Source organism: Lynx canadensis, chromosome F2 (assembly GCF_007474595.2).
Source record: "Lynx canadensis isolate LIC74 chromosome F2, mLynCan4.pri.v2, whole genome shotgun sequence".
Taxonomy (NCBI): domain Eukaryota; kingdom Metazoa; phylum Chordata; class Mammalia; order Carnivora; family Felidae; genus Lynx; species Lynx canadensis.
Window position 1 is genome coordinate 33,915,704 of NC_044320.2, and position 12,471 is coordinate 33,928,174.

At 38.8% G+C, this 12,471-nt stretch overlaps 1 protein-coding gene across 1 annotated transcript in view; it reads right to left on the reverse strand.

Annotated features, from left to right (window-relative positions):
- RIMS2 (regulating synaptic membrane exocytosis 2) overlaps positions 1 to 12,471 on the reverse strand; it is a 615,364-nt gene that overhangs the window by 422,207 nt on the left and 180,686 nt on the right. The window contains 1 exon segment of the mRNA XM_032591921.1: positions 8,269 to 8,579. Coding sequence (XP_032447812.1) covers positions 8,269 to 8,579 — 311 coding nt within the window.

The following is a 12,471-nucleotide window of genomic DNA, read 5'->3' on the forward strand; positions in this document are numbered from 1 at the left end:
TGGGAGGCAGTAAAATTACTTAGAAACAGTCTGATCTCTTCAGGTCCTGTTTTTATGATTTGTTATTCTGTCCCTCAGCAGTGCTCGTTTTAGCATTAATTATTCCCCATTGCAAAAGCAAGACTTTCCAAAATACCCTACCCACTGTTTCGGGAATCTTGAGGTTTGCTAGTCTGGCCACAAGGAACAGACATTATTCTTGGTCCTGGGTGAATGCAGGCCCGTGTTCCCTCTCATCATTTTGGATGACTCTTTCCCTGGCCACAGTTGCCAATCATTACTCCACTGAATACACAAAAAGAACCCTCTTCAGATCTCCAAGGTATCTTGCTGCTCATCTGTCTCCTGGCTGGTATTCTGTCTAGCAAACTATAGTTGCCTTGGTTTCCTGAAGCCCTCAGAACTGTCTCCTCAACTCAGGAAGACCTCTGGGTTCTATACTCTTGTCCCTGTGCAATAGCCTGAAAACTCTCTCAAAGCAGTATGCTAGGGCAATCATGGAGCTCACTTTGTTTATTTACCACCTTTCAGGTGTTATTCTCCTTGATTGCCTAATGCCAATTTCTAAAAAAACACTGCTTCAAATATATTGTCTATTTTTTCAGATGTCTGAGGCTGAAAGGTAAACTCAGGCCCTATTACTCCATCTATACTGGAAGCAAAAGTCTTAAGCATATATTTTAACTACTACTTTTACTTTAAAATAATCAAATAAATGTTGCACAGCAAAGGAAACAACCAACAAAACTAAAAGGCAACCTATGGAACGAGAGAAACTATTCGCAATTGACATATGTAATAAAGGGTTAGTATCCAAACTATATGAAGAACTTCTAAAACTTGACACCCCAGAGCCAAATAATCCAATTTTTAAATGGGCAGAAAACATGAATAGACATTTTTCCAAAGAAAACATACACATGACCAACAGATCATGAAAAGATGGGGGCGCCTGGGTGGCGCAGTCGGTTAAGCGTCTGACTTCAGCCAGGTCACGATCTCGCGGTCCGTGAGTTCGAGCCCCGCGTCGGGCTCTGGGCTGATGGCTCAGAGCCTGGAGCCTGTTTCCGATTCTGTGTCTCCCTCTCTCTCTGCCCCTCGCCCGTTCATGCTCTGTCTCTCTCTGTCCCAAAAATAAATAAACGTTGAAAAAAAAAAAAAATTTTTAAAAAAAGAAAAGATGCTCAACATCACTCACCATCAGGGAAATACAAATCAAAACTATAATGAGATATCACCTCACACTTGTCAGAATAGCTAAAATTAACACAAGGAACAAGTATTGGTGAGGATGTGGAGAAAGGATTCCCACTGCTGGTGGGAATGCAAAGAAGAACAGCCACTATGGAGAACAGTATGGAGGTTCCTCAAACGTTAAAAATAGAACTACCCTGGGGCGCCTGGGTGGCGCAGTCGGTTAAGCGTCCGACTTCAGCCAGGTCACGATCTCGCGGTCCGTGAGTTCGAGCCCCGCGTCGGGCTCTGGGCTGATGGCTCAGAGCCTGGAGCCTGTTTCCGATTCTGTGTCTCCCTCTCTCTCTGCCCCTCGCCCGTTCATGCTCTGTCTCTCTCTGTCCCAGAAATAAATAAACGTTGAAAAAAAAAAAAATTAAAAAAAAAAAAAAATAGAACTACCCGGGGCGCCTGGGTGGCTCAGTTGGTTGAGCGTCCGACTTTGGCTTGGGTCATGATCTCAGAGCTCATGAGTTCAAGCCCCGTGTCAGGCTCTGCACTGACAGCTCAGAGCCTGGAGCCTGCTTTAGATTCTGTGTCTCCCTCTCTCTCTGCCCCTAACCCACTCGCAGTCTGTCTCCGTCTCTCTCAAAAATAAATAAACATTTAAAAAATTAAAAAAAAAAAAATAGAACTACCCTACAATCTAGCAATTGTACTACTACTTACCCAAAGAATACAAAAATACTAACTCAAAGGGATACATGCACCCTGAAGTTTACATCCAAAGTGTCCATCAACTGATAAATGCATAAAGAACATAGATAGATAGATAGATAGATAGATAGATAGATAGATACAATGGAATATTACTTAGCCATAAAAAAGAATGAAATCTTGCCATTTGCAATGACATGAATGGAGCCAGGGAGTATTATGCTAAATGAAATAAATCAGTCAGAGAAAGACAAATACAATATGATTTCATTCATATGTGGAATATAAGAAACAAAACGAATGAGCAAAGTGGGGGAAAAAAAGAGAGGGGGGAAAATCCAAGAAGCCGACTCTTTAGAGAACAAACTAATGGTTACGAGAGAGGAGCTGGGTGGGAAATGAGGTGAATAAGTGATGGGGATTAAGGAGTGCACTTGTGATGAGCACCGGGTGATGTATGAGAGTGTTGAATCACTATATTTTACACTTGAAACTAATATTGTACTGTATGTTAACTAATTGGAATTTGAATCAAAAATTTTAAATGAATTAATTATTTAATCAAATGTCACAAAAGTACTGGTAGGTTATAAACATCAGACAATAAGGAAATTACAATGATTACAAAACTCCTAAACTTTCATTACACTTAATTTGCCTTAAAACTACATTTTAGATCTAAGATAATCACCTTGTAGGGGCGCCTGGGTGGCGCAGTCGGTTAAACGTCCGACTTCAGCCAGGTCACGATCTCGCGGTCCGTGAGTTCAAGCCCCGCGTCAGGCTCTGGGCTGATGGCTCAGAGCCTGGAAGCCTGTTTCCGATTCTGTGTCTCCCTCTCTCTCTGCCCCTCCCCCGTTCATGCTCTGTCTCTCTCTGTCCCAAAAATAAATAAACGTTGAAAAAAAAAATTTAAAAAAATCACCTTGTATTTTTATTACTGTCTTGTCGTCACTTATAGCTGGTAGCATACTCACCATCTAACAAAATGCACTGAAATGTAACTGAGTCATATGACATTGTTAAAATTTTCCAGTCAGAACAAATACTTAAGAATCTGGCATGCCTAACAACAGATGTTGGCGAGGATGCAGAGAAAGAGGATCCCTCTTGCACTGCTGCTGGGGATGCAAACTGGTGCAGCCACTCTGGAAAACAGTATGGAAGTTTCTCAAAAAATTAAAAATAGAACTACCCTATGACCCAGCAATTGCACTACTAGGTATTTATCCAAGGGATACAGGTGTACTGTTGCGAAGGGGCACATGCACCCCAATGTTTACAGCAGCACTATCGACAATAGCCAAAGTATGGAAAGAGCCCAAATGTCCATCGATGGATGAATGGATAAAGAAGATGTGGTATATATATACAATGGAGTATTACCCGGCAATCAAAAAGAATGCAATCTTGCCATTTGCAACTATGTGGACGGAACTAGAGGGTATTATGCTAAACGAAATTAGTCAGAGAAAGACAAATATCATATGACTTCACTCATATCAGGACTTTAAGATACAAAACAGATGAACATAAGGGAAGGGAAACAAAAATAATATAAAAACAGGAAGGGGGACAAAACATAAGAGACTCTTAAATATGGAGAACAAACAGAGGGTTACTGGGAGGGGTTGGGGGAGGGCAGGATGGGCTAAATGGGTAAGGGGCACTAAGGAATCTACTCCTGAAATCACTGTTGCACTATATGCTAACTAACTTGGATGTAAATTTAAAAAAATACATTAAAAAGACAAAGAATGAAATCTTGCCATTTGCAACTACATGGATGGAGCCAGAGAGTATTATGCTAAGCAAAATAAGTCAGTCACAGAAAGACAAATATCATATGATTTCACCCATATGTGGAATTTAAGAAACAAAACAAATGAGCAAACGGGAAAAAAAAGAGAGAGAATCCAAGAAACAGACTCTTAACTATTAGAGAACAAACTGATGGTTACCCGAGGAGAGGTGGGCAGGGGGATGGGTTAAATAGGTGATGGGTATTAAGGAGTAAATCCTCCATCCCAAGGCCTCTTTGTAAAACAAATATTTGTTAACATCCCCTTGACCATCTTGAAAATGAATTCAGAGGTAAAAAATCTATGTATGTACTATGTAAGATATATATTCCTAACTGTATAATAAAGAAGAAATAAATAAGAAGTGTAGTTTAAATACTTCTTTTTTTTTTTTTTTTCAACGTTTATTTATTTTTGAGACAGAGGGAGACAGAGCATGAATGGGGGAGGGTCAGAGAGAGGGAGACACAGAATCCGAAACAGGCTCCAGGCTCCGAGCTGTCAGCACGGAGCCCGACGCGGGGCTCGAACCCACGGACCGCGAGATCATGACCTGAGCCAAAGTCGGCCGCTCAACCGACTGAGCCACCCAGGCGCCCCAGAAGTGTATTTTAAAAAACAGCATATTTAAAAAAGTAAATGCTCAGCCACCATGTCGTAATAAAGGAGCCAGGGGCTTGCAACCACATGAATGTAGTCCATCTGCCACCAGGTAGCTGGTTTCCACCTTCTGACCCCCACTCAATAAATATGTCAGAACTCGGGGCACCTGGGTGGCTCAGTCGGTTAAGTGTCTGACTTCGGCTCAGGTCACGATCTCATGGTTCATGAGTTCAAGCCCTGTGCTGGGCTCTGTGCTGACAGCTCAGAGCCTGGAGCCTGCTTCACATTCTGTGTCTCCCTCTCTGCCCTTCTTCTACTTGCTTGCTCTCTCTCTCTCTCTCTCTCAAAAATAAACATTAAAAAAAGTATGTCAGAACAGTATCTTCCAAGAACCTTACATGTTCACTTATATATGCCTCTTAGTGGCAATGGTACAGAAGACAACTGTCACTGAGCTATTAAAGGCCACTGGTGTTTCCCTTCCTAAGATATTCTTAGACGCCTCACTACTGGCCTTCACTACAAGTATTGGCATCACTTGTTAGAAATACAGATTTTCAAGCCCTACCTCAGACCTACCGAATTAAAATCTATATTTTAATAAGATCAACACATTATAGTACGTAAATTAAAGACTGAGAAGCCACTGGGCATTCCTGAGGGGCATGACAAAGGGTAAGCCAACTGTACATAATTTTTTATTTATTTTTTTTTTCCCAACGTTTTTATTTATTTTTGGGACAGAGAGAGACAGAGCATGAACGGGGGAGGGGCAGAGAGAGAGGGAGACACAGAATCAGAAACAGGCTCCAGGCTCTGAGCCATCAGCCCAGAGCCTGACTCGGGGCTCGAACTCACGGACCACGAGATCGTGACCTGGCTGAAGTCGGACGCTTAACCGAATGCGCCACCCAGGCGCCCCTGTACATAATTTTTTAAATGGTTATTTCAAAACTTATTCTGAAATTAAAAAAAAAACATATTTGAAAACCTCTAACAATATTTTACCTCCAAATTGATAATAAATATTTACCATTTTATGAATAAACTAATTAAGTAAATGCTTATTAACTCAAAACTAAGATCTAGGGCCAACTGATACTCATTCACTCAATAAACACTAAGGATCTATGTGTAAAGCATTGTGCCAAAACCTGGGAGGGAAGAGGTCATAAAACAGGTCAAAACTACCCCAGAATGCAGTTAAAGATCAAACTGAAACTCCTTAAAAGAAAAATAAGTAACATACTTTTGTATCTGTCAAACACAATTCTGAGATCCACAGAGATTTAAAATAATTGAACCAAATCTTCTCTTTTTGTGGCCACCAGTTTCTGAATGGTATTGAGGAAACAAATCACTAATAATACTTTAAACTGAAGTTATATTCCTTATCAGTAGCTCCATTTCACAGTCCAACTCAAACTGCTTAAAGATCCACTCTGGTAAGAAAGAGAATAGATAAGGACAAAGAAAGGAGCAGCAGAGAGATGGGGGGAGGGGGTGTTACCCAGACAAAAAGGAAGGAAAGAAAGAGAGAGAGAGACTAGGCGGCAGACAGGGAGAGAGCAGAACAAGAAAGCAGGCTTAACTGAAATAATTTAAACAGTAACAAAAGAAAATGGGCAAAGAAAGGAGACATCAGCAGAACAAAAGAGCTAACTACTCTCTAGGGTAGGAGTTGGCCAACAGTTTCTGTAAAGGGTCAGAGTAAATACTTTAGGCTATGAGAGCCATATGGTCTCTTGTAACTACTCAACCCTGGAGATGGAACTGAAAATAGCCATAAACAAGAAGTAAATGGAAAGGTATGGCTGTGTTCCAGGAAATCTTTATTTACGGGGGGTGGGGGGGGGGGGGGGGGGGGGAAGAACAGGTGGCAAGCCAGATTTGGCTTCAGGGCGTAGTTTGCTGACCCATGACCCACCCCATGCCCTAGGGGAAAGAATTCACCGGGTTCATACATACACACTTAACAAAACAAATTGCTGTTAAATCTGCATTTAATAATGATAAAACAAATGCTCTTTTTTTTGTTTTGTTTATAATACTTTGCCAATGAAAGAAGAGTTCAGAGATAATATTGAAAGATATCTTTGTTCTCATCACCACCTTCTACAAAGATTAGAGATGTGCTTCTATCTTCCTTACAAAGATGAATTAATCATTCATAAACTTATTGGATTTATTTTAAACGTCTACAACTTCCTGATGAGAGACATTCCAAAACTTAATCGTCTATTATGTGATCCAATGTTTTAGTATTTCCCTTTATTCTTCCTGAACCTATCTTTCTAAAGTCCAAAGGAGACTATCTCATGCATCTATCTAGTTTTTGCAGAATGTGTCTATGCTCTCACTATTCATTTGACTTATTCATTAAAAATGTGTTAGAAATTCTTCAAAAATTCTATCTCCATTGGTTATCATCTATCTTTTTATCCAAGTTCATATACCATGACCATGATAGTTGCCATTTTACAGACTTTATTGATTTCTAAAGTCCTCGTATGACAGACACTGCCACGGTCCCAGTCCACACTGCCTCATCATCTACCAGTCCCTGCATAGCAAAGTCTTACTATATCTCCCTAAGTGCTTTCTCTGGCCAAAAGAACCTGCTTGGAGAATGAGTTCCAAAGAGTTAACACCCTCCAAGAACAACCCTAGACCGATAACAAAGGAGAGGTAGGGTTTATAAATACCTCATCTCCTTGCCCATGAGGTAAGATAACTCTGAGGCCATTCTACCCTGCCTCCGGGAAGTCCCACTAAAATTGAGACTCGTTTGCCAAAAGAGGTAATCTGCTCTTGAATGTGCAGTATTGTGTTTTTTCTCTTAACTGGATCATTGCTCACTCCTCTACACGTGGTGTCTGGGATTGCCTTCCAAATTATTTTGTCTGCCTAAGGTGGACCTCAATCAAACTAAGAGGGTCCTCTAAACTTAAAATCCTTGGGTTCCTGAGATTTTACACTGACACATGTTCAGAGTATTTCAGCCATGAAACCACCACTGTTTTCCCCAAAGATAGGATTACCTTGTTTCACTTTTGCCAGTTTTCAAAAGAACTGGTGAAGCCATCATTTTATTATTCTCACAAGACACAGCAGCACATCACGGTGGCAACTTTAGGCACAATATAAGGTGACTCCCAGTTATCTTACCTGTGGTAAATGAATGCTCAAAACCCAACATCCTATTAGTATAATTTTAGATTTGTTTTTCCTCAAATGCATGACTTTGTACGTAGTCACAGAGAAATTTATGGGCCACTTCTGGACAACAGAAATAGTATAAACCAGATATATTATACAGATTTTTTTTAGTTTTCAATTCAAATAGGAATACGGTATAGAAAAATAATCTTCCCATGAAATTTTTTCATTCTCCCTTTCAAAGGTAGGAAATATAGAACCATAAATACTATTTATAAAAGTCTCCCATTTTGAACATGAAGAAGCCAACAGAATTGATCCCAAGTAGCCCACAGATACAGAAAACTCATGAAACCCTTTTGTCTATTTGCCTCCTTGGGAAACTACCTCCACCTTCAGCCTAACGTAGAAGTTCTAGAGACATCAGTAATTTTCCCCATTCTCTTACCTCCCACTTGTGGTTAGTCCGTTCCATCCTACCTCTCTAAAATGTCTTAAAACTGTCTCTTCTTCATTCCCACTGCTCTTATCCCAGTCTGCCTTTCCTATGCCAATAACCTTCCATCTAGTCTGTTTTATTTCATTTCTTCATTCTGGAAAATCAGATAACCTAACGCTCCCTCATTAAACCTAACATCGTTCAAACCTCTAATAGCTCAAGTCCTAAACATCACTTTCAGCATTTATATAAAACACATGGACATTTACATGACATTTAGATAACTCGTTGCCTAAACATTTCAATGTATTTGTATTTCTGTTTGGAATGAAGATTAAAAATAATGTTTACCTAAAGATTAAACAAAATGTTTACCTGTCTGAAGCTATGTCACTGGCAATTTGGTGCTTCACTCCTGACCCATTTTTAATAGAATCCTGTCTTGTGAGCCCATGAGATCGACTTTTCTCCACTGCAGGTACAGATAAGTCACCTGAGGGTCCTTGGAACTGGGCCTGCTCATGCAGTTTTGCCTTCTTCTCCTGAGGCGCCTCCTCGTTCCGCAGTCCTCGGAGAACCTTTTGATCAGGTTGCTGTGGTGTGTTAGATCCACTGTTATAAAACCATGCTCCTGATTTAGTGAGGATTTCTTGTTGTTTTCGGCACAAATTACATACCCACATAACCTGCACACGAATACACAGGGAAAAAGATTAGTGTTTCCAAAAGTTAAAACACAAATAAAAAGACAGTTCAAACCAACAAAAAATTACATGGTTATCCTTTCTCAGGTTAAAATGTAATCCAGACTAAATGCTAATATTAATTCTATCGCATACCCTTTCTTTTAATTTTGTCCGAGTAATTATAATGAAACAATGCTAACTGACAGCAGAAATACGAAACGAGAGCACCAAATTACTAGTTGTTTATCTGTAGTCTTTTCAATTACTTTTTATTTAAATGAGGAGCACGGTATAGTACAGGGAAAATGGATTTTGAGGCTAGACAGACTTGGGTTTAAATACCAACTCCAAGATTAGAAACTTTGCAACCTCGAACAAGGCAATAAACCTTCGTATCTATAAAACTTAGCTTCCTTAATGATACAATAGAGAAATAGGGATGATAATGCTTGTTTTCCTATATTGTTTTGAGAACTGAAGGTTGGAAATAATTTATACAAAATGTCTAGCACAATGCTTGGTAGATGTTAGACTTCCAGTAGATCACCTACCTACCGGAAATGAGGCTAATCTATCATCAATTAACTATATTATAAGCTTCTTAAAGGGGGATTTATTTCTTTGAAGTAGCTCCTAATCGCTAACATAAAGGTAGGAACATTGTTGATCTTCAATAAAAACCTATTAGTTGCCCAATTTATAGAAGGACACTTGTTTTTATTCTTACTATAAGAAAAATTTACCACTGTAACCATTTTTAAGTGCTTAGTTCAGTAGTGCTAAGTATATTCACATAGTTGTGAAATATATCTTCAAAACTTGTTCATCTTGCAAAACTCAGTCTATTAAACAGCAAATTCCTTTCTCCCTCTCTCCATCCCCAGGTAACCACCCTCCTACACTTGAATTTTTTCAAGATCAAGTGTAGATATAGATATCTGCATAGATAGGTTTTTCAGACTCTAGAAATCTAAGAATATTACAGCTGGTATTTGTGTGATCAGAAAATCTTCACCCTCTTCTAAGAAATCTTTTTCTATTAATCAGAAAAAAATAAAATTATATATTCATGAAATAAAAGGTGAGTTCATATTTCAAGTGAGTATTTTCTGATGTTTATGTCAAAACTGAATCTTACACAGCTCTCAAGATTACTAAACACCTCTTCATATTTTAAATAACTTATAATAGTAATAGATAGATAATTGCAGTAAAAAGAAGATTCATTATGGTGTTTTCAACTGATATAAGGATGTTTCTGTAAAATGCCATTTACAATTTTTAATTGCCCTTATTCTTGTTCATATTGCTTGTATAATCCATATCATGCATTGTACTTAATCATTTTTTATTATTTTGTTATCTCTTTGAACTGTATATACATTTCTTTTTTCCCCAATTAAATTCAAAGCTCATTGGGGACAGGGTTTATATCTTCTATTTGCATAAAGAGACACTATCAAGCACAGGACAGTAAGACCTTCTAATTGCTTGCTAACTTGAATTTTTTTGAAATCTTTCTCGGGGAAAGATAGTAAGATATCTGATATTATTACACTAAGATATATGTTTCACTGATTTCCAAAGGGATTAGTCATCAATAATGTCAACATATATGTGTGCCCATTTTATTTTTATAATAAGAAAGCATTTTTGAAATGAAAATAACAAAATATCACTCAAAATTAAAAAAAAAAACTACCTCATAGTACAAATTTCTTTTGTTTTGAATGTTCATGAAATATATCTCTCAGAAATCAAATTTCAACCAAATTCTTCAGGCTTTTGATGCCACCTTGTGACAAAAGTCAGTATTGCAGCTCTCTCTTAAAAGTGAAAGGTAAACTAAAAGAACCACAAAATGATGTTCAAGTAAAGTTTGAATCTCAACTTTCGTTTTATTTTAAATAAATAATTATTCATATTATAGTGATAATAGAAGCCACCTGATTTCACAATATGAATTCATCTGGAATAAGTCAGAATATTGAGGATTAATATCCTTTGTGCCTGCTAACTGACAATAAAACAGAGTTCGTGAGTCAGACAACTATCCAATCACAATCATCTGCAGAAACAACCTGCTTCATTATTTGTCACAAGTAGGTTACTTAACTTCTTCTGGAACAGAGATTCTCGAAGACTATCCTCTGGGATACACAACAGCATCAGGATCACCAGGCCCCATTCCAGACAGGAATTCTGGGACAGGACCCAGAAATCTGTGATTTTTTTTTTTTTTTTGGTCAAATCCTACAGGTGATTCTGATGCCTGATAAAGTTAGAGAACCACTGGTTGAGGCAGAGATTCCCAGCTTGATACGAGGAACGGGTTACAGTTGTGCTCCCCAGTGACTATGGAAGGCCATGAGCCGCCTTCCCAATTTACCTCAGTGTGAACTATTCAGCATCCAAATGGTGACAGCAACATTCCTGTGTAGCCCCAAATTAGAAAAAGACTAGGAAGAACTGTGGGCCTCGTTTTCCTCATCTGTTAACACCCAGCGGACACTAATATGAGATAAATGAGCACGAGGCACGAAGGATGATGTTGGATTCCTGTTAAAGACTCACTGTGCTAACACTCTCCCTATACTCTCTGGGATACCCACACTGGCTGCTTCTTTTCTGACTAGACACTCTGTCCCCTCCTAAACTGCCAGCTCTTAGTAGTCTCATATCCTAATACCCGATTCACTTTCTTCTCTTCTTTTGCTATCTCCTCTCATTCTTGGATTAATAGTTTATTCATCTTAAAAGTTCAGTAAACAGGGGCTCCTGGGTGGCTCAGTCGGTTAAGCATCCGACTTCAGCTCAGGTCACGATCTCACGGTCTGTGAGTTCAAGCCCTGCGTCGGGCTCTGGGCTGATGGCTCAGAGCCTGGAGCCTGCTTCCGATTCTGTGTCTCCCTCTCTCTCTGCCCCTCCCCCGTTCGTGCTCTGTCTCTCTCTGTCCCAAAAATACAAAAAAATAAAAAATAAAAAACGTTAAAAAAATAAAAAAAAAAGTTCAGTAAACAAATCCACTCACTTGAAGTAGTACAGAGGCTGACACTTTCACTTGAAGCCCCTCACGCACAGAGCAACTTAACTTATACACTGAGCATATGGGACTCCATCTCACAAACACATACGCATATGCATATGTGACTTGTAACGAACCGGTTATGAAACTATTAATGTATATTAGAGGTGACTTATGTATCTATGAAACAAAATTAAACTAATTCGGGTATAAAATCACAGAGTTTTGTTACTGCAACCCTTTAAGCAGTTAGGTTAATCAGCAAGTGTATCATATGATGAAGGCTGTTAAAAAATATCTCAGTAATATGTACGCTTGGAAATAGTCATGGTTGGGGCCTACTAGTTTTGCTGATCTTCGCAAATATCAAAAACACTGAAGCCCTGAGAATACAAAGACATATCGAATTCAAAATTATAAGGCGTTATTACCTTCGTTTCTAAATATGCCAAAATTTTCAAAGTAATATAGCAATATTAAGAGAAGGAATGCTCTCTAATGACCCAAATTTGCCACTTATCATCATACGTTCCACTTCACAAATATCCTTAGTAGGTTTGAAAGGGAGAAAAAAAATTAAGAAAAATTAAATATGTCTTTAAAATTATAAAAATAGGGGCTTCTGGGTGGCTCAGTCGGTTGAGTGACCAACTCTTGATTTCAGCTCAGATCATGATCGCAGGGTCACGGGACTGAGCTCTGCATTTGGCTCCACACGGAGCATGCAGCCTGCTTAAGATTCTCTCTCTCCCTCTGCCCCTCTCCCTCATTCATGCTCTCTCTCTCTAAAATAATTTTTTAATTTAAAAAAGAAAATAAAATTGTAAAAATAATAAGTTCAATAGCTAAGCCAAATACACAAAGAAA